Genomic DNA, 23,949 nt, shown 5'->3' on the forward strand with positions numbered 1-23,949 from the left:
TGTTTCTTGACGAAACAGTAGGATTTAAAGCTGTTGTTAATTGCTACTCCAGAAGATTTCTATTCCAAATCACCTGCCTTTGCTTCCTCCTAAATGTCTCAGTATTAAAAAATTGTTGCTGAAAGTTGTAGTTGAAATTTCAAAGCTTCCAGTTCTATTTACATTGCTTCCTTTATGTTTATTTTCAGTCAAAGCTTGATTATTTTTTCCCCTTTTAGTATTTACAAAATTTGTCTTGTAACAATAAATGCTTTCAGGAAGTTCAGATAGATTTCATTTTTAAATTTTTCAACTTTTCTCATGGAGAAGTTTTTGATGCTTCTCTTTACCATAGATGAGGTTTCTTCTTTCATGGAAGGGTTTCATTTTTAAGATAGAATCTCTTACAAAGTATTGTTTTGGTCTAAGTGATGATTTTGCAATCTTCTGGAGGAAAAAAGAAAACTATACCTCAAATTTCTAGAAGGGAGAGCAACTACCTTTAAATATCGTCAATATGGAGCTTATTTAGACTTGAAGACTTCCCGATTAGAGTTCTCCTTAACTAATATTTACCTCCACCATTGTGATAAAATGGTGGATTGCAGGTTAAAAAAAAAATTGTTTCCTCCTTATGGTTATATGCATTATTCATGGTTTTGGACTAGGAGTGAAAGCCTTATTCACAGGAAAGTTCTTGAAAACATGACTAACCTTAATATTTATTGAAGTCCCATTAAATTAATGTATCTGCTTAGGTAAAGTTACAAGCTCATTTCCTAAATTAGATACTTGTTTGCTGTTTATGGTCAAGCCTATTTGGTGCACTAGAATGGAAAACATGTATAACATAAAGGCTTTACTTCCATAATTTATCCTCTTCACTTCACTAGAGATTGATTTTCTGCAGAATCACAACATACTCTCTGTTTTTCTTTCTTGGTTGGCTAAGGTGATTTATTCACCTTTACTCAAAAAAAAACCAGGGATGTTTTTTTGCGATATTTTAGAAGATAGTGGTGTAAGGTTCAAGTTGAGGACAGGACACTAATGTGCCATTTCTCTACTTTTTCCTGTTCTTGCCGTAATTCAAACAGCAGTCATGATTTTGCCTATTTCACTTGTTGGCTTTTGGTTTAGAACACTCTGTGCAGCAGTTTGAAAAAGTTCGTATTTCATGATTTTTATTCAAATGTCAAAGCCAAAGATACTTTAGCCTCTTGTATTTTATGTGACACTTTGCAATGCTTTAATCTTGTGTGTAAGTAATGGATGCTGAAAGAAAGCATATGATTTCGACCATTACTGCATAATCCTACAATACTTATGATTAAGTTATTGATGTGTTACTAATGATATGATCAAGAAATAACATAAATCAGAGGGTAAAACTGAATGCTTAGAAATTGAGTTGCAAGTAATTAGAGCAATGTTAAAGTTCCATGTCCAGATCTTGCATTTTCTGTCATGGTTTTGGGGTTTTTTTTGTTGTTTGTTTTTGTTTTTTTTTTTTTTAAATTCTTACAGGTCTTTTGTGGTTTTTTGTTTAGATTTTTATGCTTTAAAAGACTTGAGAATCTAAAAAAAATCTTGATTGAATTTGCAGAGTTTCTCTGGATTTTCTGACCTGAAGCCAAAGTAACCTGAAATTATAAGACAATTTTACTGTTCTCTAACTGCATGCTTTACGGTCTGACCCAAATCTTAGGTGTATAATGCAATCTGAGCCAATGCATGCTAACATGGTTTTATAAACAATTATGGCAATCCTGGCAACAAATTCAATTCTCTACCTACAATGGAAATGCAGTGTTTGTTACATTTTTATGGACATTGTTTCACATATAATATTTTGAAATATAAGGCATTTGTGTTTTATGATTTCATATAGCTTTATCTCAGCAGACTTGCTTATCATGTCAAAAATCTCTGTATAGCTTTAGGCAGGTGCCATTTGAAAATCATAAAATCTTTTTTCTTCCAGAATTAACCTAGCAGCAGCTTATACAGGGCTATCAACCTTCCACACATTACCTTGTGTAGTCAGTGCAACCCCCAGAGATCAGTGGTTCCTAATCAATAAGTCAAACCTTGCTGATGAGGTGGAAGATCCTTATTATATGTAAAGTGCACTTCATACTTTTCACCTAATCTTGCCAGAGCTACTGTGACCAGTCAGGAATAGGATGTTACTGGTATTCCAAGCAAAACTCAGCTGCTAAGCAGTGGGAAACTATGCTATAGATAATACTAAGATCTTAATCTCTAACAAATTAAGTTGTATGTCTAGGCATGTCATGTTGGTTTTCATTGCAAAAAGGATCTTTATTTCTCTCTTCAGCTCTTAAGAATGTCAGTTCATAGGACCTGTAAATGCTGAGACCCCATCTCAGGTGTTAATCTTTGTAACAGACTGGGGACTTCTGTTGTCCCTTTGTGGTTTAGCTCACTATGTTTTGCTTTTGACTAATGGCAACCCTACTTAGCAAAAGGATATTTCTTCTGAATTTACAACTGTTTTGTTTCACAAGGTTTTTCCTTCAGAAATTCCAGCCCTACTGTCTGTTTTATCCATGACTTCTGAGCCATTTTGCCATAAAATGAGTCATTGGTGCCTGCCTGTAATTGAAGGTTATATATGAAAATGAACAGTATATGAGGAAGTGTCAATACTTATATCTTTTCAGTTCACCAATATAAATTTCCTTCCTACAATAAAGCTGCGTTTGGCGTAACAGTACAGCATAATCACCAACATGCTGGTTTATACAATGTTACTAGTTTCAGAGATCTGGTCATCCTTGGAGGAGTCCCAACATACTTAAGTGTGTATGTATGCATGTGTGTGGGAGTTGTAATTTCCTTGTATTTTACAGTTGCTAATGTAGTAGTGTAAGAGGAATTCCTCAAGAAAGCCATCATTTTGGAGTTTCTAGGTAGCAGGAAGAATATGTAATGGTAACATTTCTACACTTTCCTCTGTATTTCCTTTGTTTGAGGCCATCGGAAAGGCCATGGCCTCTTTCAAGGCTCCAGAGTCAGCTGTTCTTCCAGTTGACCTGGACCTATAAGTGAATATCATTTGCATCTTATATTTTGTCATCCACGTTTAAGATTAATTTATTAAAGCCCACCCTCTTGCATGGTTGCTGAACTCTGGCCATTTTTCCTCCACTTCTGCTTTCACCTTTTATTTCCATGGTACTTGCTGCTTTTTCTTCATCTTCACAACCTCCCTTCCTTCCTTCTCCCTGGGAATTTCTCCATTAAGTTTGAACTCTTCTGTTCACCATAAAGAGTCTAGTTCTATGGTTGAACAATCCTTCAGCACCAAGAGATCTTTTTAACCTTCTTCCACCTCCTTTTGAAACCACTTTTACACTTACTTTTCCCCCGGGATAATTTTAACAACTGTTTTCATATCATCATATCTTCCTTGGTCAAATGACCAGTTGGAAAAAATACATTTACATCACAATGTTATGTTACCTTGAGGAGCAGAGCAAGGCAGTAGTAGCACCTCTGAAGCCAAAATATACTTATGTTAATTGTTGGCTTAGAGGTCCTTATATCTTTTAATTAGTTGTCCTATTATTACCCTAGAGTGCTTTAATTTTAAATGAAAGATAATAGCTGCCTTATCTCTAAGGAAACTGGTCTTGATTTTATTAACTTACAGGACAGAAGAATAATTGGCACATATCATTGTCCAGAAATGTATTCAACAAAGGTATCTTTCATTGTTTTCTAATGTTTTTATCCTCAGAGACTTAAAATTCAGGTCCTGACCGCTTATGGTCATTAAAGATCCCATGGCACTTTTTTATAGCGTCGTCATCTCAACCCCAGGCATCTGGCCAAATATCAATTTATCTAACTGTTCTGCTTACCTAACATTTCCCACCACCACTCACCCACCCCATAGTTTCAATTGGCTACAGCATTCTCCATTTCCTTGACTAAAATATAGTGTATTGTTCTGCATTGTCAGTCACCATGTTTCTCCTCAGAGGTGATTGCGCTTCACGGGGAAGTGAAGTGGTTCTTCTTTCTAATGCTTGTAAAGCGCTTTGGGATCCTTTTGAATGGGTGGTGCTGTGTACGATAAATGTAATTCATTATCATTCTACCTCAGGCTTCACTTAGTTACAAAGGCATGTTTTATTTAGAGTTGGGCGAACCTGCTTGGTGAAAATAACACTCCCAGCTCTCTCTAATCTGACGAGGAACCTTTTGTCAAAGGTTGAAAAGTATTCTTTCTTTTGTTTATTTTTTCCTTTTTTTGGTTTCTTTTATTTCCACATTCATTTCTACTTCTGGATTGGAATTTTGGGAGTTCTTCAGATTGGGAATTCAAAATACCATGAAAAATGCAGTTTTTGTTATGGTCAATCCACTGTTCCAGGTGCAGGAGGGCCAAATCAGTGCTCGAGAAGCACCTGAACTTTGTGGTGCTTACCTGGCTTTTCTAACACTTGAAGGTTCGCCCATCACTAATTTTTACTGTATTTTGCATTATTTCTTCTGAAATATTCTTGGAATATTGAAAAATGCTGTGTTCCAACTCTGATATCAGTGTGATATGTACAAAGAGGACACTTTGCCTAGAAGATAGTTTAGAATATTGCTAAATGTTTTTTCTGCCCATCATCACTAATCTTACTAACTACTGCCAAGAATACCAGATAACTGCAGCAGTTTGCTGTGTTAAGAAATTTACAGAAATTAAAACAGAAGTGACAAAAGAATCAAAGCAAAAAGCTAACTGAAGGAGTGGTATCATGTTGCTAAAACATGTCTGCACCTAACTCTAGTAGACTAAAATAACCTTTCTTGCATTTTTGTTGCCTAGAAATTATATGAGTGTGTAAAGAGCACTCAAATTTCTAATATTATTTAAGGTGTGAAAAAACTTGTTGGCACTAGAATATTTCCAAAGACAGTATCTTAGAATGCACAACGTTGAGGTGAAAAGAACCCAGGCTCAGGGGTAAACTCACTTCATTAATGTATATTATGCTAAACTTCCCCTGATGTCATTGGAACAAAATTTTCTATTCTTAAGCAGATGTAAAACTATGGAAAATGTAGTTTCCAAATGGCTTTGCACCCCTCTTGTAAGATACACCCCCTATTTGTTTTTAAACATTCTTGGGATCAATGAATGCCAAGTGCCTATAATTGCTTTTATTTTAAGGATACTGAAGGTCTTATTATTTGTCTGAATACTTATAACAAAGTTGACAGCCAATTTTGTCTTACCCCAAAAATCACATAAGAATTTTCTAAATAACTGCACTCATTATAAGAAAATGTTTGAAAGCTCTCTTGAGAACTTTCATAGATCTATTTGAAAGCTTTTGCATATGTTTGTTTTTGTTTGTATTACAATAGCAGAATTTTTTTTGCCTTAGTTTTGTCTGATGCAGATGAGAACTGATTTGATGGCCTTCCTTGTTAGAACATAGTGTTTCCTCACTGTGCTCAGTATCATGCTACAGAGTTCTTAAAGGAATTTTTCTTGAGTTCCAGCTCAACTTTCCCATTTTCCAGTGCTGCTTAAAAAAGATTGATTCCCCTAACACACTAGAAAATTCAAAGATTTCATATGGCTTTGAGGGAAAGAAAGCAAAAATAGATGATTTTGGCTGCTTCACGTTGAGTCATTGCATTTAACCTAAAACTAAAATATAATGAAACTAGAGGGGTGCAAACTCACACAGATTGGGGGAAAAATAAAATAAAAAAGAGAGGGAAATCTGGCATCTCAGCGATGCCAATTTTTATGCATCACTTGAACAGATGTAATCACTCAAATGGCAGTGTTTCAGTGGGTCTGAAGTACTTTTGCGAGTATCTGACTTCTCAATTATAATACTGTGCAGTGGATGATCCTGAAAAGCAGCATTTTTCAACCCAGTTCTCTCACTGTGCCATATGAAATATTACATAGGGTTTTTTTAATAATTGCAAATATGGTGCTATATTGGGTAGTGCAGTGAGATTCCTGCTGCTGTGTGCTGGCTTCTACATATTATTATTTAGAAATCCACAAAAGTCACAGTTTGTGTACTTTCAATAATAATCCTAGCATATATGATATACATGATAATTGAATAATTTGGCTGAGTTATTCTTAAAGGAGTTCTAGGACAGTTTCATTCTTATTTGGCCTGGAGTGTATCTGCACTACCATTACTAAGTCAGTGTACCTAATTAGCTGCTCATTAGCTATTATTGCTTTTAAAGTATTTTTATTTAATTGTACTCTGTAATCACACAATTCAAAGTATATACTTAAGGGGAAGGCTGAGGAAAATTAAAACTTTCTAAATAACCTTATATTTGTTTTCTATAAATGGAAGTTCTGCTACCCATACTTCAGATCTACTCCAGATTGCCTAAGAGTAAAATTTATTTCCTCATCTTTGAAATCCACTTAATTGTACAAGGGGTTTCCTTACAATACTGCATTAATATTTTTTTCACTGAACTGCCTTTAAAAAAATATGTTGTAGCTAAAAATACCCATTGAAACAACTGTTCAGTGCACATTTGATGTGATTATATTCTGTATTTGTTTTTCCTTGCTCTAAATTGCAGATCTTTGCTATTCCAGCATTAAGGTCTCCGCAGCATGCACTGTATTTATGGAATTCATAAGCACTGGGGAATGGAGTTTTCACATAGGTATAGTTAGACTATGTCGGTGCCTTTCCCCAAGTAACCACCAGTCCTGCTTGGAGTACAGGGACTGAAAATTTGCATTCTCTTGTTCAGTGCTCAAGGCCTTGTTTTATAGAGGCAGAGAGACCTTGAAAATACGTGGGTTTTGTCAGAGCAGAAGCTTTCCTTTAAAAGGAGAAAAACCAAAATAAAGCAGACCCTTTTCCATTTGATTGCTCTCCAAAACCCCCCAAAAGCTCAATGTTGGCCCCTGATACCCTACCCAGTAGCAGAATCCCACTTTCAGGAGCTAAGCGTGCACTCCATGTCCCGGTATTGCTTCTGCTCACTGAACATGGGATCCAGGGAAATATCATTTATTCCCTTATACTATACTGGCCTTATTGTTTCTTGAGTTCACAAGTGACAATAGTCACGTCTATGCATAAAGACAGGCTGACATCCAATGAATTAGTAATGTTAGCTCTAGCCCTTGTCAGCATGGCTTCAGTTTGCAACTGATTGGGCTTCTTTTCTCTCCTGTTAAATCTGCTTTCTTATTTTTTACAGATGGATCCACATGAAAATATTTTGTTGAGCACTCTTGAAATTAAAAATGAGATGGCTGCCTCTGAGGCGGTGATGGGGCTTGGGGACCCTAGAAGCACTATGCTGGCCTATGACACTTCAAGCATCCAGTACCGGAAAGCTGGCTTACCCAGACACAGCTTTGGCCGCAACGCCCTGGAGCGACATGTGGCACAGAAGAAAAGTAGGCTACGGAGACGTGCATCTCAACTGAAAATTACTATTCCTGACTTGACTGATGTAAATGCCATAGATCGATGGTCGCGCATATTCTTCCCTGTTGTTTTTTCCTTCTTCAATATTGTCTATTGGCTTTACTATGTGAACTAAGAAACAAAGCCACACAGGAAGCAAGAACTGGATTTCTCTTCAAATCGGTTGTACAGCCAAAAGTGGGACTTAGAAAAATTCTATTCAGGACAAAAAGTTATTTTAAAACACCTTAGTTGCTGGCCCACTCTATGGTCTGTTTTTATAATGTTTTGGTTGTATCTGCTAAATTGTAAATATGTTAAGTTGCAGTATGGACATATCCCCTTATCAAAATGTAAGTGCATTTTGAGTGTGAAGGCAAATTGAATTTTGACAATCACTTCTATTTCATTAACCCTAGCTCTTTTTTTTCTATTTTCATCTTTTTTTTTAATGGCCATTTGAGTTTAGTGATACAAATTATAGAGTGGCATTTGAGAAACAAGTTCTAGTTTCAAGAACAGTACATACCATTCCCAGGGAAACTGCATATCTGAGACATGCATCTAAACTTAAGAGAGTGTACAAAGTTGTTGCCATGCTTATGAAACATATACACTTTACCTTTTAAATGTGTAAACTTGAAAACAAGTAGTGCCTATCATCTTTCCAAGATGATGATCGTCAGAGGTTTCCCAACCATATCCAGGTATTTCCTGCTATTTATTGAAAGAACTAAACCTTTGACTGATAATACTAGGGTTGGGTGTTTGCACAGAAGCTGAAGCAAAAAGCACTAGTTTTGTTTGGCTTTTAAAGAGAGAACATATGCTCACAATCACAATGACTGTCGTCGTGACCAATAGAGGAATGTAGCAATGGTATAAAAGTGCATCAACTCTGAATGCGTAGATATGCTGCTGCTTTGTGTTGGGGAAAGGAAATCATCTGTCCAAAGTGCCAAAACTGGTTGGCCAAATAGTAATTCTCTAGGTGGCTGAAGGAAACCAATGGTGCCCTGCCTTTCTAGGGTACGGAGAGCTAGAAAGCAATTATAAACTACAGGGCCAAGGAGAGGGAAGGCTACATACGTGTAAATGCGCGTGTATGTGTGTATATACATATATATATATATACTCACACACACGGTGCAAATGAATTTTGTCAGTTATAATACATACCTTAGTCCGAAACACTCATGTGGAGTAATGTGAGTTCTTCCAAGTTTGCAATTTTTCCAGTGTTATACTTGCTGCTGTTATGCTTAACAACTTACATCCGAGTTGACTAAAGGTATCGTACCTCTTTTAACAGTAAAGATCCGAGCATATGTACTTCAGTGCAAAAAATACTGACAGGGTACTTGGTCCAGATTTGGTAATGCCATTTCACTTTTTATTTTGTTTTCCTTAATGCACTGTTTTAAAGGGAAAAATGTGATAGCCATCACTTTTAGAGTTTAATTACATTCTTGAATGTTTCCTGCTTTAGGATGATTTCCATTGAAAAACTAGCAAGTTTCAGGTTTGCTTTAGGAAACTTTTTGAAATAAAAGGTGGAGTGTTTTTTCATTCCATGGAGCTATACTCTTATAGCAAAACAGAATAGGCAAAAAATGGAATTTTATAGGTAAAGTAGAGTTTGCCATTTAGTCCAATGTGGAACCTTTTTCGTAATTTAAAACACAACCAAAACAATTAGCTAGAACCGTATAAAAAGTATGAATTCCTGATGGTTTGTACTAAATGGGATCCCCAATATTGTTTGACATAAAATATTTCATGAAGTAAGAGCAACATTTATTGTATCTATGCTACCTCTCATCTGTTCACAAATTTCTGAAAGAAAGTAGAATTCAAGTATCTTCCAAATAGGAAAGGATTATTTTTTTTTCAGGCAGATACATTTTTCCCATTTAAGTATTCTTTTGGCAATACTTTAAAATAGTTCTTAAGAATATTTTTCATAAAATATTTTCTTTGGATTTTTTGTTCTTGCTTTATGAGAGTCATTTTCTGTGGGATTTTTTCCCCGTTTAACAGTGGATGGCAATGATAGGAGGAAAGCAGTTCTGGGAACTAATAGGCCAGTTTTCTGACTTTGTCTTGAGCATATCATATGCTTATTTCTGCTTCAAATGGGAGAAAATAGTGTTGAAGCTGAAATGGGATTTGCCAGGCATATGTGCCACCTGTTGTTTTGAAGGGAGTTGTGTGTACGTTCACATACTGCCTCCAGGTTCAGACTCCACAGGCTTTCATCATGCAATTAGCTTTCCAAGTCAAAATGTTGCTTTTTGTTCACACACTTAATTACTGACTGCATTTCATGCATAACACTTTGTAGATGCATTGGAATCTCAGCAGATAGGTATGAATCATGTTGGAATTTCTTCCCAATTCTAAGAAGAGCCACATCAAAATTCACTATTTCTCTTCAAAGTCTGTTCTTTAAAAATGGTATTAATTATCATAAATAAAAGCAGTCTTATAGTATTCTTCTGTACAAGCTTTTATTTCATTTTGGAAGTTGCTGCCAACTCCTTTGTCATTTCACAGAAGCATAGTGTGAACTCACAGAGGAGCTCACAGCCTGTTTGTGGTTGATACATATCAAGTATAAAACCTTACAGAGAATATGTTGATTCTCTGCATTGATTTACTGCATCAGCTACTATGAGAACCACAAAGAGTGAATCCTAGAACTGCACATTAATTTATCTGAAGTTACAGTACAAGCCATAATACTCTCTGATGTTGCTGTTCAGAGAGTGAAAGAAAATGTCTGGTTTTTGCTCAGGTGTCACTAGGAAAGATATATTATCTGGGGGGAAGAAGCACTTTCGCTTTTACTATGTCCTTCTGGTTATTAATGTGATGTATAAAATTAGTGAAAGAGAAGGATTCTATCATTTTGTACTAAGGCTTAACACTGTGATACAAAAAGATGGGGGTGAGAAAGATTGGCAAGGTACTGTCTAGGGAAAAGTATAACGAGCCCAGGGTGAGCACTTACTCTTCTGAGATACTTGAGTGAAAGCAAGAAATTATGCCAACATACATGAGATATGGGATTTGCTATGTGTGCTACCCTCCAGGTAAATTGGAAAAATTTGGGTTTTCTTTAGAATTGACCGAAGATGAACATGCTAGATCCTTTTAACCCTGTTGTTATTAGTTTCAATAAGTAAAATATCAAAGTTAATAATTTAGATAAATCTTGTAATATAATTATAGTTGCACATTTTATTGTTCTATTAGACATGATAGCCAGCAATTAAGGTGTTTTTCATCTTTGTGAAATTCATGGGCAAATTATGACTATAACATGGCACAGTTTTAATGAAATCTTTGAGATCAATCTGTAAATATATACTGTACATGACTGCTAGTAAGTATGATACACATTTTCAGAACTGAAAATTCATGCAACATATTTCTGTGTTTGCATAAGGAATGTTATGTTTCTATCCTATCGCAGTTTAATGACTGGGAAGAAAGACTCAAGCAATGACATTGTGACCATTTCTTTTCTCATTCCCAGGGGAGGAAAGCAGAGTCTTAGATAACAGCATGTTGCAGATTTCTTCAGAGAGTTTTTACATGCTCGTACAAAGGACGTAAAATCTGTAAGGTACAAAAGCACAATGCATAGAGAAAATAAGCAGTGGTCTTACACCTGGGGAACAACTCCTATTTATTTCGGACAAATATACATTAGAATTAAAGTTCAATTAATTTTCACTATAATTATTAGACTGTGTTCCAATTCTATATTATAACACAGTACTAAACATTAAGTGAACAGATGTTAAACATTATCCAACTATATGTGCATATGGACATAGACCTAAATGTCTATATGGACATAAGTGTGTATATATAGACATACTGAGTGTATATATGCACACACATTCATATGTTGGTGTGTTAAAGGAATAAGCTAATAACAGTTTTGTTTCTACCATCAACCAGTGTATGAATATATTTTTGAGACAAAAAGATAAATGTATTTAAAAAAACCAACTTACTATACAGGGTAACTGGGCATTTCTATATCAGCAGATCGATGCTTATAATTCGTATGGAGCATTGCACCGTTTGACATGATGATAGTACTGTACCTCCTAGCATCTGAAATTAGACTAGTCCTCACATTGCTTGCCTATTTCTTCTCTCTCTTTTTATAACAGCGTTGTCCACTAGTAAGTTTTCAAAACCAACAAATTCCTTAGGGAACCAAGAAAAAAAGGCAAAGACATTAACTATTTCTAGAAAATGATCTAGGGTGGGATGGCCAGGGTACAATACTATATCATTAGTGATCATAACATTTTGCTATGTGTACATAGAACATACAGTGTGAGCAACCATAACTTAAGCTGAACGTGTGTAAATATTATCAGATTTCTTAAACATTTTTAACTTCTAATTTGTACTTTATGGTAAGGCAGAAAGCTAATTCTACTTATGGTTTAGGTTAATGTGTCCTAAAATCATGTAAATAATTAAATAAGCTGTAAATGAGCAGTTGATAGATACAGTAACTGTTTAGTGACTTTTTTTTACTAAGTACAATAATTGCAGTGCTCTAGCAGAGTAATTTAAACACCCTTTTGCATAAAAAGATTTGGATTCCAGATACAAAAAAGTACAGAAAGTACTGTAGTGTAAAATAGCCATTGTGGCAAAGTTACTGCTAGCACAATCGATTCTTTTGTATGGTTAAACTATTCAGGCAACAGAAGGTAGTAGCTTGGCACTCAGTACTCAGATTAGCATAAAGAAATAGGGGCTGGTTTTCACTTACAATAAGGCACCTTTATGTTGCTCCAGTGAGTGGAGATGTGAAGGCATCCAGGGTAAGTGAGAATTCAGCTGCTGGTGATTTCATCACAGAAAGCCTGCATATTGCGTCTGTTGGTTTCTGAAATCTGTATCTCTTATGGTATCTAATAGTAGACTTATATTTTTCTTTACAAAAAAAAAAAAAAAGGATGTTTGACTGTCGTTAGATAGCATAGTCCCCCAAAGCCAAAGAATCTTCACTCCAGAAATTGTTTAAAAGGGAAATCTAGTAAGTCACTGCTTAACACCAAAGGTAAAGCTTAATAAAATGCACTAGGAACTTTGTCTAAATTTTTAAGAAACAAACGGAATGTTGATCAAAAATACTGCCCTATTCTACTTTGTAACAATAGTAATAATTTAAATATCCATTAATATAAAATTGAAATAGATCATCTCTACAAGAATATGCAACACTAACATTTCATAAGTATAAAATTATTTTCTTTGTAAGTGCTTTGACAAAAAATGAAACTTAAATGATGAAAAAATTTCACCTCTACTTTCATACTAAGGGTTGTATTTTTTTAATGTTTTTCAGACATGAGGTCATCTATTCCAATTTGATAACATTTTGTATGTTTTCACTGTTACTGTCATTTGACAGATACTCACCAGGCTGTATTGTTCATGGTCTGTCCTGTTACTTTCAGTTGAAGAGAAAAAGAACATCTGAAACATGATTAATTCTAACAAGCTGAGTATGATTTGACTTCTATCACGTTTTTATTTGCATGGGTGTTTAAATGGTTCTGTTAGTACTGTCTTTGCACAGTTCTGATTTATCTTTTTTTACTTAGTACTATTTACTTCATAATGTAGTAATCATCAGCCTTACTAATGACCTTGTAGCCTTTCTTATATGCACATAATGCACATTTTCCAATGGCTAGAAAATGCAAAATACTAGTGGATATCATTGCATCAGATCTTCATGTCTTTCTCAAAAGGACTGCTAACCTCTGGGATATATGAGGTAGTAAAATGATGATTGTAAATGAGTAGCACATAAGAGATATTTTCTTGAATTTAAAATTATTGCAGCCAGTTTCAGCATGTAAATATATAATAATGTTGGCTAGTGTGTAATTCTTGAACTAAAAAAATATAAATAAAGAAAATCTAAAAGATGTATATGTAGTTGCGTTATCTTGGGCAGGCTCTTTTCGCCAAGCTGCAGAAGATCACAGTTCTCATCTGAAGTGAATATCTATGAATTTGGGTCAGAAAGGGACACCAAGAAATTAGGCGTTGAAGCATCCAAAGTGTAGGTTTAATATGTGAAAGGGTAGCCATAATGTGGTGTTGATTTGCCTGTGCAGCAGTCGGGGGAGTTGAGCGTCTGGGGAACAGAAGCAGTGTACAGTGAGATGCTTAGTGCTACTCAATGAGAAAATGCTGAGAGCAGAGGAACAGCTGAAAAACCTCAGAAGTTCAGTAACTCCTCAGAGTCAATTCTTGCGGATCTGCCACTGGTAACTTGCTGGCGTCCTCCTCAGAGAAATGTGGCAACAGCTGTTCGTGGTGGGATGGTTTTTCCTTTTACAGAAAATGATCTAAACAGTCTAAAGTCTGTCTGCGTGGACTTAAGATATGGAAGACCCAAGTTCAATTCCTCCCTCTTCCTACTTAACATCCACAGGTCCTGCATGACCAAATTATTGGCCCTCTCAGCATGGTGGATTTAGCAGATTGTCCTGTTGGAGTGTTTCTGTTGCATTAAAAAAGAATTCAAGATTAACAGACCAGGAGGACAATGCGGTCAAGCATGGTCATGAGAGGCATCTGTATTGCTGTATTCCATCTACCAACCGTTTTGTACAAAACTTTATTGGCAGTATCAAAGGCCGGAAGCTGGGTCTTTTCTTGCATTTCCAAGATGTAACATGTCCACTAATACAGTTCTGTTCCTGCTGCTTCTTTCTGTCCTAGTGGATCTTAAGCGTTATATAGACTTCAGAATTAGACTTGTTTGTTTGCTCAGCTGAGGGAACAGTTCATGTTTGTTAGTTTTTCTTGTTCTATCCCAGCCCAGGTCTAATAAAAGAAAATTCATAGTTGTGTTTCCAAACCCCAGGTATCGCTACATGGGGTAGATGGCAGGGAATTTATTGGTAGCCTTAGCTGTACATACCCGCAGGTTCTGCCACAATTTGATTCTTTGGTTGATCCAACCAGGGGGAGCAGATGGAGCACCAGAAAAGAGAACAAATGGCCGTCAGCAAAAGTCTGCCAAAGGCTAAAACTGCCAAGTCCTCATTTTTGTCTGGAAATGCAGACAGCAGTTGGTAATTCCTCTTGAAGTTGTCCACCTGGCTACTCTCTGTTCTCAGCCCCGCAACAGCACAGCTTAAATGACTGATATGTTCTGTATCGCTTTTCTGTGGATAAAGAGCATCAGTTCTGCAGAGGAAGAGCAGTGATTGAAGATGGGAAGACCCATGAGTCCTGCGTCTGGTACTGAGGTGAGGAGCTGTTGGTTGCACAATGCTGGCTCTGTATCAGGAGACACAGAACAGGAGAAGTAAAATATTCCAGATTGTTAAGGAAAACTCAAGTATGACTTCATCTCTTCACAGTTTAAAATATATCACATCTTCATCTGAAGCTTCCAAACAGTAGATCCAAGTTCTGAAAAAGAGACTAAAATGTCAGCACAGTTGTTTAGTTACAAGTATGTGATGTGATGTGCCGTTGGCCCTTATTTTCAGAGATTATTACAAGCTAGAAAGCAAAGTATTTAAAATTTAAGACCGGTTCATGATTTCAGGGTCTAAAAATATTTATACTCATTGGCAAGTATCATTTCCAAATCAAAATAGAGCAAATTGTCTCTTCACCTGTCTGTATCTATAAATGCTTTTAATGTTATCACATCCTAATAGGTGTTATATCAAATCCACTGGCACAAAAATAGACCGGTGCTGCAGAGTATTTGAATAATTTATTTCCTTTATTCTATTCTGAGCTTTAACACTTACTTCATGACTTGTGTAACATGGCCTCTCCTTCCTTCAATTTACTTGCCTGCAGATTAGAAACATCAATATCAGCTTCTTATTGGTAAATTGTACTCTTAAGTATATCTTGATAATCTAAAATTAACAAAACATGTCAGAGAGATTATCTAACATCACTGTTCTCAACTTGGAAAAATCAATATTTTAAAGAACGAAATTATGCATCTGTCAGATATTGAACAGCTGTGAAAGAATCAAATAACGGGAACTGGCTTCTAACACGTTGTAACTGTTGCATATTAAAAAAATGTAACATTAACAACTACAGAGCAAGTATGTTCACTAATGAAAATTCTTTGGTTATCAAAATTAATGACCAGCATGACATTATTAATTCGTAATGCTTGTTATTCTTGAAGGATATTTGGAGTGACTGATTTATTATGATGTTCGTATGAGTCTAGGCAAGCAATAAATTTAAAAAAAATGATGGCTATATTCAGCAAAGGGGGTTGGATATTCAGGTGATGTAAACTGTGTATGTAAATGGAGATACGTTTGCCTTGACTCAGACGCTGGCCCAGGCAGGTTTTTGTGTGTGTGTTTTGTCTTTTGTTTTAATTTCAGGGCAAAACTTTTGAATACATCTTATTCTTAGACCAGAAGTATTTTTTCCCCTCTTTCTGACAGAATGTCAGAGCTGACATACTGCATTCATTTTGGCACTCTAATGGCTAAGGGCATGCTTCCAGCTGAGACCACTTTTTTTAAACCTTCTCTTAGAAAGATTATAGCCAAGGAAACACAATCTTCCTGAAGTTCTGGGTCTTCGATTGACTTACTTAGGTTCCTTCACAAATGTTTTAAAAAATAAATCATGTAAACTATCCACATTTCTCAGTTTTGGTGCTATACATTTTTCAAATGGTACTTGAGTAGAGATATGTGTGTATCTATGGATATGTATAGTCACACATACTTGCATTTCTAAGCTTGGTTGATAAGTCTAATGACTGATGCTTTCTAAGCCCACGTAAAACTAGTCTGTGGTGTTTGAGATCTCTTTACTAAACATTTCCAGAGATTTTTTCTGAAGAGTCTGATAGATCATGACAGTCTTTAGTCTTTAAATTTTTTTTTTGAAATTTTACGGCATTGATGTTGATGGAGGTACTGTGAAGAGAGACCACAGGCAGGCACAGGAGAACAATGTCATGCAGGTTACAAGGAATGAAGTCCTGTCCTGTGCTCTTTGACAGCACCAAAAGGGCAAGATGTGCAGTGATAAACCCATAGAAAAAAAGCTAATTTGGTCAGGGAAGGATCAGTGCAGTTCCGTTATTGAGGATGATATTTCCCCTTCCATGTCAGGCAAAGAAATTGTTTCTTCAGGTGAGAGGACATTGACAGGAGAAGGAATGTGGATAATAAACAGCCTGACACCTACATGTCAGGACAGCAAGATTATCTGCAAGATTTGCAGACAAATTGAATTGGGTTTACTGTTCCTCTGTATTTTATGTTAAGAAAGATTGAGGCTGTTTTATTGTTCTTGTTGTTAGTCACCATTCAAAAGATGCCTGAAGTAGAAATATGTGCCAAACAGACAGAAAAAAAATTCACTGAAAATAAAAAGTAAAAAAAAACCCACCAAACCTTAGCATGGGGCAATCCAGCTAATACACATCCAAACCTCCCAAGCAGCAACAAAGTGTAATCCTTATTGCCTAATTTATTTTCTTTTCTCCCACTCATAAGATACTTTAAAATTAGAAAGGTTTAAGACTGTAGGAAGGATAAATTTCTTATTTCCTCTCCTCCCCCTCAATTTTAATGTTTTCTTTCTTACATAAGTTTGGAAACTTAGCAGGAAGACCTTGGCTAATTCCAGTGATTTATACAAGCCTTAATTGGTTTTAGAAGGGTCTCCAGATCTCTCTAAGAAAGGTTAAGCATTATTTATTTGCCTTCATTACTACCCAAAGAGATGTGATTACTGAACAGGTTTGACATTCGAACTAATTAAGGATGAGAAAAAGAGAAGGGGAGAAAAAAAAGGCTTTATACGAGATCCAAACAAAAATTTACAAAAGGAAGAAACAAAAAAATGGAAAGGACAGCCAAATGAAAAGTAAAGGATGTTTTCTCACTCATGCTGTAAGATTTTTAAAGTAAATAGAAGCTGCTTTTCTAGCATAGTGTGTTTCTCTGTCATTTAACTGCAGCCTAGCCATCCATCACCTGGTTTTTCTATTTCAGATTGCTTCCAGGGAAACCGTATGAGGTAGTATCTCCTGGTGTTGATGAAAGGAAAAGATGTCCAGCATAAGCCTACACTTCTTCCGTAGGTGTGTATTTTACATCTGACAATGCCTGAAAACAAATACCAAATCCTGCTCCCGTTACTCAGGTGAGCAGGCTCAGGCCCAAAGGTGCTAAGCTCCTTGTTGAAAAACAAGTGTTCCCATTTACAGTGCACATCCTGAAAAACGCTTGAGTGGTTAAAGTGATGGAGGAGGGGAGGGAAGAACTTCCTCCTTTAATAACTGAGAGAACAAGACAAATCTTTGGGGCTGTAAATGCAAATGTTTTGCGTACATTTGCAAGCACTTATGCGCATTGCTTAACTCCATGCAAAATCTGTACAGTAATGAGAACTGAGTTGGCTTTGCTCATTTGTGCCAGAATTAAAAGTGAATTATTTAATTCTAATGAAATAGAGTGATATGGACATTGGAAAATATAAAAAGTCATCTTGTAATGCCCCTGCACCATTTTTCCTTAGCAGAGAAGGGAGGCAGAATGCCTCTTACTAGTTCCTGTGCTTATGAGCTCCATCTTGGAGAAAGAGAATTGTGCCCCAGTGCTTTTCTAGTTTAAAAGCACATGGTAAGCATGTCCTTGTCAGTAATTTATTGTGCAAAAAGTAATAGATGAATTTTTTGTTTCTTAAACAAAAGATCTGAATTTAATCTTTCCAGATATATATTTGCTTTTTGAAGACACTAAACAATTTTCTTGTCTGTGTTTTATATCCCCTTTGATAGTTGGACTGCTCAACTGTGACTGCATGGATAAAACACAGTATTCTTTTTACTAGAGTCTACCTCTATCAGAAGTATGTATGGAAAAAAAAGTATGCATTGTGGATATTTACTCATTAAAACATGGTATATGCTATATGTGGCTATTTTATACTATTGTAAACTCTTGCAATATATTTGGATTGAAATTTATATAAAATATTTATTTAAAGGATTTTTTTAAAAACAAAATTGTGTTTTCTACAATGCAAAATGGATGTTATCATGTTAGTACATTATTTAATACTTCGATTATTTTTTTAAATGCTATTTTAACGTCCTATTGCTATTGGCTTTCTCTTCTGGGAGATTTCATTCTTCCTTTCATGTCAAATTTTGGGGGTTGAGTTAAAAATTTGAGTTTTTTTCCATCAAGATGTCTGGAAAAATAAATTCTAAATACATCATCTCAGCTGTCAGCTTACCTCTCAAATACTTAGATTTGTTATGATGAGGAATCGGGATGGTAGGAAAGGACAAGGTGGATGTGATGTTGGTTTTTTTGTTTTCTTGTTTTTGTCTTATCGTTGGGGTTTTTTTGTTTGGTTTTTTTTTTTTTTTTGAGGCTGCAATTGATGATCTCAGAGGTCCCTTCCAACCATGGTGATTCTATATGATTCTGTGACAAGAGAAGTCTATCAGTGCTTTGACATATTTTTAAACTTTCTAAGTTTGTATACTTTGTTCATGCTCTTAAAGTTCCTGATTCATTATATACAATTTGTAATTGATTTAGCTTATGTTGCATTTAAAAGCTTGAAATTCATATGTGAGATATGCTGAAGGTATAGCTCTGAGACCTGGTAAAGCATGAGTACTAGGCTCCTGCGTGGTGATCTCTCTGCAGACTTGGCCTCCTCAACTCTGCTGTCTACATCAGGTAGGACCCGTGAATATGCCTGTCTATGAAACAATCCAGTGCTTTGCACTCTGTTTATTTCACTAGGTTCACTTTGCTTTGAGAAATTAAATTAAGATTACCATATCTTTTGCATATTGTGAATTTAGAAGGATGCTTTAGGATTTCTAAATACATTTGTCACATAGACAAGGAGCCTGCTATCAGATAGGGATTTGCCTTAGGTTTGCATCCCCCTTCTCTCCTGAGAGAAATGCTTCTCTGTTGTCCCAAAATGGTTGGCTGTTATGAGGCAGAGTGAAGGCAGAAAACTCCCTGTAGTCACATGTTAAGGACATGTCACTGATACTTGCTAACAATTTGCAAAAGAATAGTCCTATAGATTTACTGTGGCCCTTTTTCCTCTCACCTATTGTTAAGTTAGATGTTAAGTATCACATTGTTAATATTGTAATACCTGTGCCTTATCATTAATTGACAACTGAAACTCATGGTGTAACTGGAGCACTTTTTTTACTGTTATCTTGAAGGACCAAATGACACAACGGGAGAATGTTAAATGGAATTTTCCCTTCAGAGATCCAAGTTAATTTAATGTCTTTTATAGTTTCTCAGGTCATCAAAGGCCTATAAGAAATTAGAATGTAGAAATTAAGTTTCCAGGCCTGAGGAGAAGGACTTGGGGTTGTTGGTGGACGAGAAGCTCAACATGAGCCAACAATGTGCATTTGCAACCCAGAAAGCTCCCAGCACCCTGGGGTGCATCACCAGCAGCGTGGCCAGCAAGGTGAGGGAGGTAATTCTGCCCCTCTGCTCCGCTCTGGTGAGACCTCAGCTGGAGAACTGCCTCCAGCTCTGGGGCCCCCAACATAAGAAGCACATGGACCCGTTGGAGTGAGTCCAGAGGAGGGCCATGAAGATGATCAGAGGGCTGGAGCACCTCTCCTGTGAAGACAGGCTTAGCGAGTTGGGATTGTTCTGCCTGGAGAAGTGAGGGCTCTGGGGAGACCTTAGAGCCCCTTCCAGTACCTAAAGGGGGCTCCAAGAAATACAGGACTCTTTATCAGGGAGTGTAGTGATAGGATGAGGGGGTAATGGATTTAAACTGAAAGAGGGTAGATTTAGATTAGATCTTAGGAAGAAATTCTTTGCTGTGATGATGATGAGACACTGGAACAGGTTACCCAGAGAAGTTGTGGATGCCCCATCCCTGGAGGTGTTCAAGGCCAGGCTGGATGGGGCTTTGAGCAACCTGGTCTGGTGGGAGGTGTCCCTGCCCAGGGCAGAGGGGGGGTGGAACTAGATGATCTTTAAGGTCTATTCCAACTCTAACCATTCTATGATTCTATGATAAAGAACAATGATTTAATCTAATTTTTTTCCTTAGTTGTAGAGTGTGTAGACCCCTGCACTGAGAGAACATGCTAAATACACCTGTGATTTGGAAATGAGCACCTTTAATCTACTGATCGTTTCTCATATTTCTGTGCGTGTTGTTAGGTATGAGTCCTCAGTAGCTATGAACAGAGCAAACAAACACCCACAGTCTACCTGCAAGGACTATGTGAAATAAGGAAGTTACAGATATGTCAAAAAATAAAGAGTGCCTTTGTAGACAGCTGGTGCCTAATTAATTTGCAGCAAAGCTGAGGAAGGCAGTGCCTATGGCCCTGCAGGTATTGCTGGATTTTGTTACTGCACCAATTATGATAAAGTGTTGCCAGCACAAAAAACAGTAAGGCATTTGCTGTGCACTTGGAGGAAAGGGATGCTAGTTATTAGTCAACTGAAAACTGAAGAAGTGTACTGCAATTCTTTGTATGCTTTCTTTCTTTTAATTTCTTAGTCTCTGAAAGACAAAAAGAGAGAGGTTCCATTTTGGCTTTTTTTTTTTTAACCAAACAATCTCCCCATTGTTTCTATCTGATCTTAGATAAGTTAGATCTTCAACAGGACATTTCTAAGACAAATAGGAAATAGGACAAATAGACCAATATGCCTTATTTCTTTGGAACCAGCTCCTTTTCTGACTGCTACAGTTTATTATGGTTAGTCCATTATAAATTACATGATGTCTCCAGGGAACCTGTTCTCTACTTGAAATATCACAAGACTGCTGTCATGCATAATGCTGCAGAGAGCTGCTAAATTTATATCCACTAAAAATGTGCTTTACGTTGCAGAGTGACCCACTTTAACTTTGATGCATAAATGGGTTGCTTTTCCCTTTCTTTTAAGTATTATCCGTTATTTTCAGTTTGTACAGAGTTTTAACTTGCTCAGAAAAGGCCCTTGGAAAATCTGTTATTTGTGCTTGGTGTATAGTGTGATTAGCATTATTTTATAAAATTGGACATACTTCCAAATTCCCCTAGAGACAAAGCATGCAAAGGGCAATTTTGTCTGCCAGCCCATGTAAATTCTATCTGACTACGTAAGTAGACAACAGTGGCATATTGGCTCCTGGAGCTTATGGTTTCTTTTGCTTCTAAGCAGTTTGCACAGCAAGTAGAGAGAAAAGACCGTGAAGCACAAGTTACCCTAACATATAGACAATAGCAGGTTACTTGGATATGTGCCTTTCGAGCTTTTTAAAAGCTTTTTTTTTAATTATTTTTTTTTGAGGTACACCGAGAATAAGAATCCTTCCAAATTCCAGCCTGTCTCTAACAAAATTTTAAAAACAAAGCATAACTCTCTGATTCTGTGTTAATTTTTCACCTTCTTCAAGGGGAGAAAGAGAGCAGACTTATGCTTAAAATGCCTTCAGGATACTATATACTACAAATCATTATCTGCAAGAAGTGCATCTACAGGAATTAAGCCATAAAACTTTAGTGTATAATAAGGAAAATATATGGCAAGACTATTAGGCTACTAATTGATATGGCTTCCTGATGTGGTTAAATAGCTGATAATATATTCCACTGAGCAGACATTTTTAAGTGAACATGGGGAACAAGATAGGCAAGGAAAAATATAAAAGATGTCTGTTTTGATTTTTTTTCTGAATCATCTTAAGATTGTGAAAAAATGGCCACCAACAATTATGATCCTTTAAGGCAAGAAACATCTCCTTGGTAGAAAGTGATTCTACACAATCTAGGCAGTTGGACTAGATGATCACTGTAGGTGCTTTCCAACTGAAATATTATCTCTATCCATTGGTCCTGAAAACTGCTAACTGAAGTGATGTGCAGTGATAATGGACTCCTATGGACCATGAGCTCAATTTCCACTCCTGGACAGGTAGAGATGGGTGATGGAAGCATGTCCTATTCCTCCAGATGTCTATGCACCATGTGTTATATTTAGTTGAATGTTGGGCTGGTATTATGCTACAGTGATGGTCTTTACAATAGTAAACATGAAGTTGTCCCAGCTCCTACCCCCTCTTCTTTCTTCGGAGTCCTTCTTAAGAAAATAATCCTCTCTTCTCTAAAACAGAAGAAGATGGGGGAGTTACTTAAGAAACCAAAGGGAAGGACTCCTCAATGTCTCTGAATGCTCATTCTCTTTCACTGTTCATGAGAGTGCAGAGGAGAATCTCAAAAGTCTCAAAGTCGAGATTAAAGGTTCAAACTCAAAATGGTTGCTCTGTCCTTTTTGCAACATTGTGTGTCCCGTCCCCTTATTTTTCAAACAGACTTAATTTAGGTGTGTTTGTTATCAGCAATGCACAGTTGAACTTAAAACACATTTTCAAAATGTAAGGTCTAAATAAGGTTTGTTCATCTGAAGATTTGAAGGGTTACTAAAATACAGACTAAGCCATATTCTGTAAGAAATATTTTCCTTACTTAGGCAATTTGCTAAACATATCTTTCTGTGTTTGCCTAAGAGAAACCTTATTTAGGTGGAGGTGTTTGCAACTTTTTTTGGCTTTAGAACATTGCATTGACAAGATATACCCAAATGAGACCCAAAGAAATGCACAATATAAATACCACTATTTCAAATTAAGTTAGTGAAAATGTCAGGAGTCTGGGGCAAAAAGTTATGAGGATTTAAAATTTGAACCATTCCTTCCAGGCTGTGTGAAGACTGGGAGCTAATAAGCTCCTCTTGATCAACTGGACATCAGGAAAGTTCATGCATAACCTGAAGGTTCATAAATAATAAAAAAGGGTTTTTTTAAGCTGATTTTAATGAAGAACCAGAGCTTTCACTCGTTAGCTTTTGAATGGAAAAAGGTTAATGTAGACTGTAATTACTGATCTGTGAAGACAGCTGGAAATGTAGTGCCATGTTGCTTCTTTGGGTTGCTCCTGGATAGGAAAATAGTTCAACAATTTAATGAAGACTCTTGACTCAGAAACACAAGAATTTCTTTGCTAGATCCGATGATTACATAGGAGGTACTTAAAATAATCCAGGAAAATGCTAAAAACGGGTCTTTCCAGGCTTTATAAATATCAATACTGTAAGAGGATAAGAATATGAAACTCAGTTTTAGCAGGACTCTGCTGCCATGCATGGTCATTTTCTACTATTAGAAAGCATCAGCTTTGCAGAAGAGGACCTGGGAGACCTTGGGGACAACCAGCTGTGAGTGCAGGTCTGTAGCGTGCCCTTGCCAACTGTATATTGGACAGCATTAGCAAGAATATGGCCAGCAGCTAAAGCCGAAAGTCTCTCTTGACATATGATGGCTGTGTTTAAATAACACACGTTGGCCAAAAAGTCATCTTAAAAAAGAAGGTGATCTCTTTATAGACTATTGCTCTATAGGCAAGTTGTTCATTTTGCCTCATTTCTCTTTCTCATTTGATTGA

The 23,949-nt window shown here is 36.4% G+C and overlaps 1 protein-coding gene across 2 annotated transcripts in view; it reads left to right on the forward strand.

Moving 5' to 3' along the window:
* Positions 1–13,402, forward strand: part of GABRB2 (gamma-aminobutyric acid (GABA) A receptor, beta 2) — a 101,329-nt gene extending 87,927 nt beyond the window's left edge. Inside the window, exons 6-7 of one of the 2 annotated variants that reach the window (XM_014948098.1) lie at positions 3,659–3,709; positions 7,216–13,402. In XM_014948098.1, the coding sequence (XP_014803584.1) occupies positions 3,659–3,709; positions 7,216–7,563 (399 nt within the window). In that variant the 3' untranslated portion in view covers positions 7,564–13,402. The remainder of the gene's footprint in view (positions 1–3,658; positions 3,710–7,215) is intronic. The other variant, XM_014948099.1, reaches the window with a different exon arrangement.
* Positions 13,403–23,949: the final 10,547 nt, after the last annotated feature.

This window comes from Calidris pugnax, unplaced genomic scaffold (assembly GCF_001431845.1).
Source record: "Calidris pugnax isolate Ruff unplaced genomic scaffold, ASM143184v1 scaffold27, whole genome shotgun sequence".
Classification (NCBI taxonomy): Eukaryota; Metazoa; Chordata; class Aves; order Charadriiformes; family Scolopacidae; genus Calidris; species Calidris pugnax.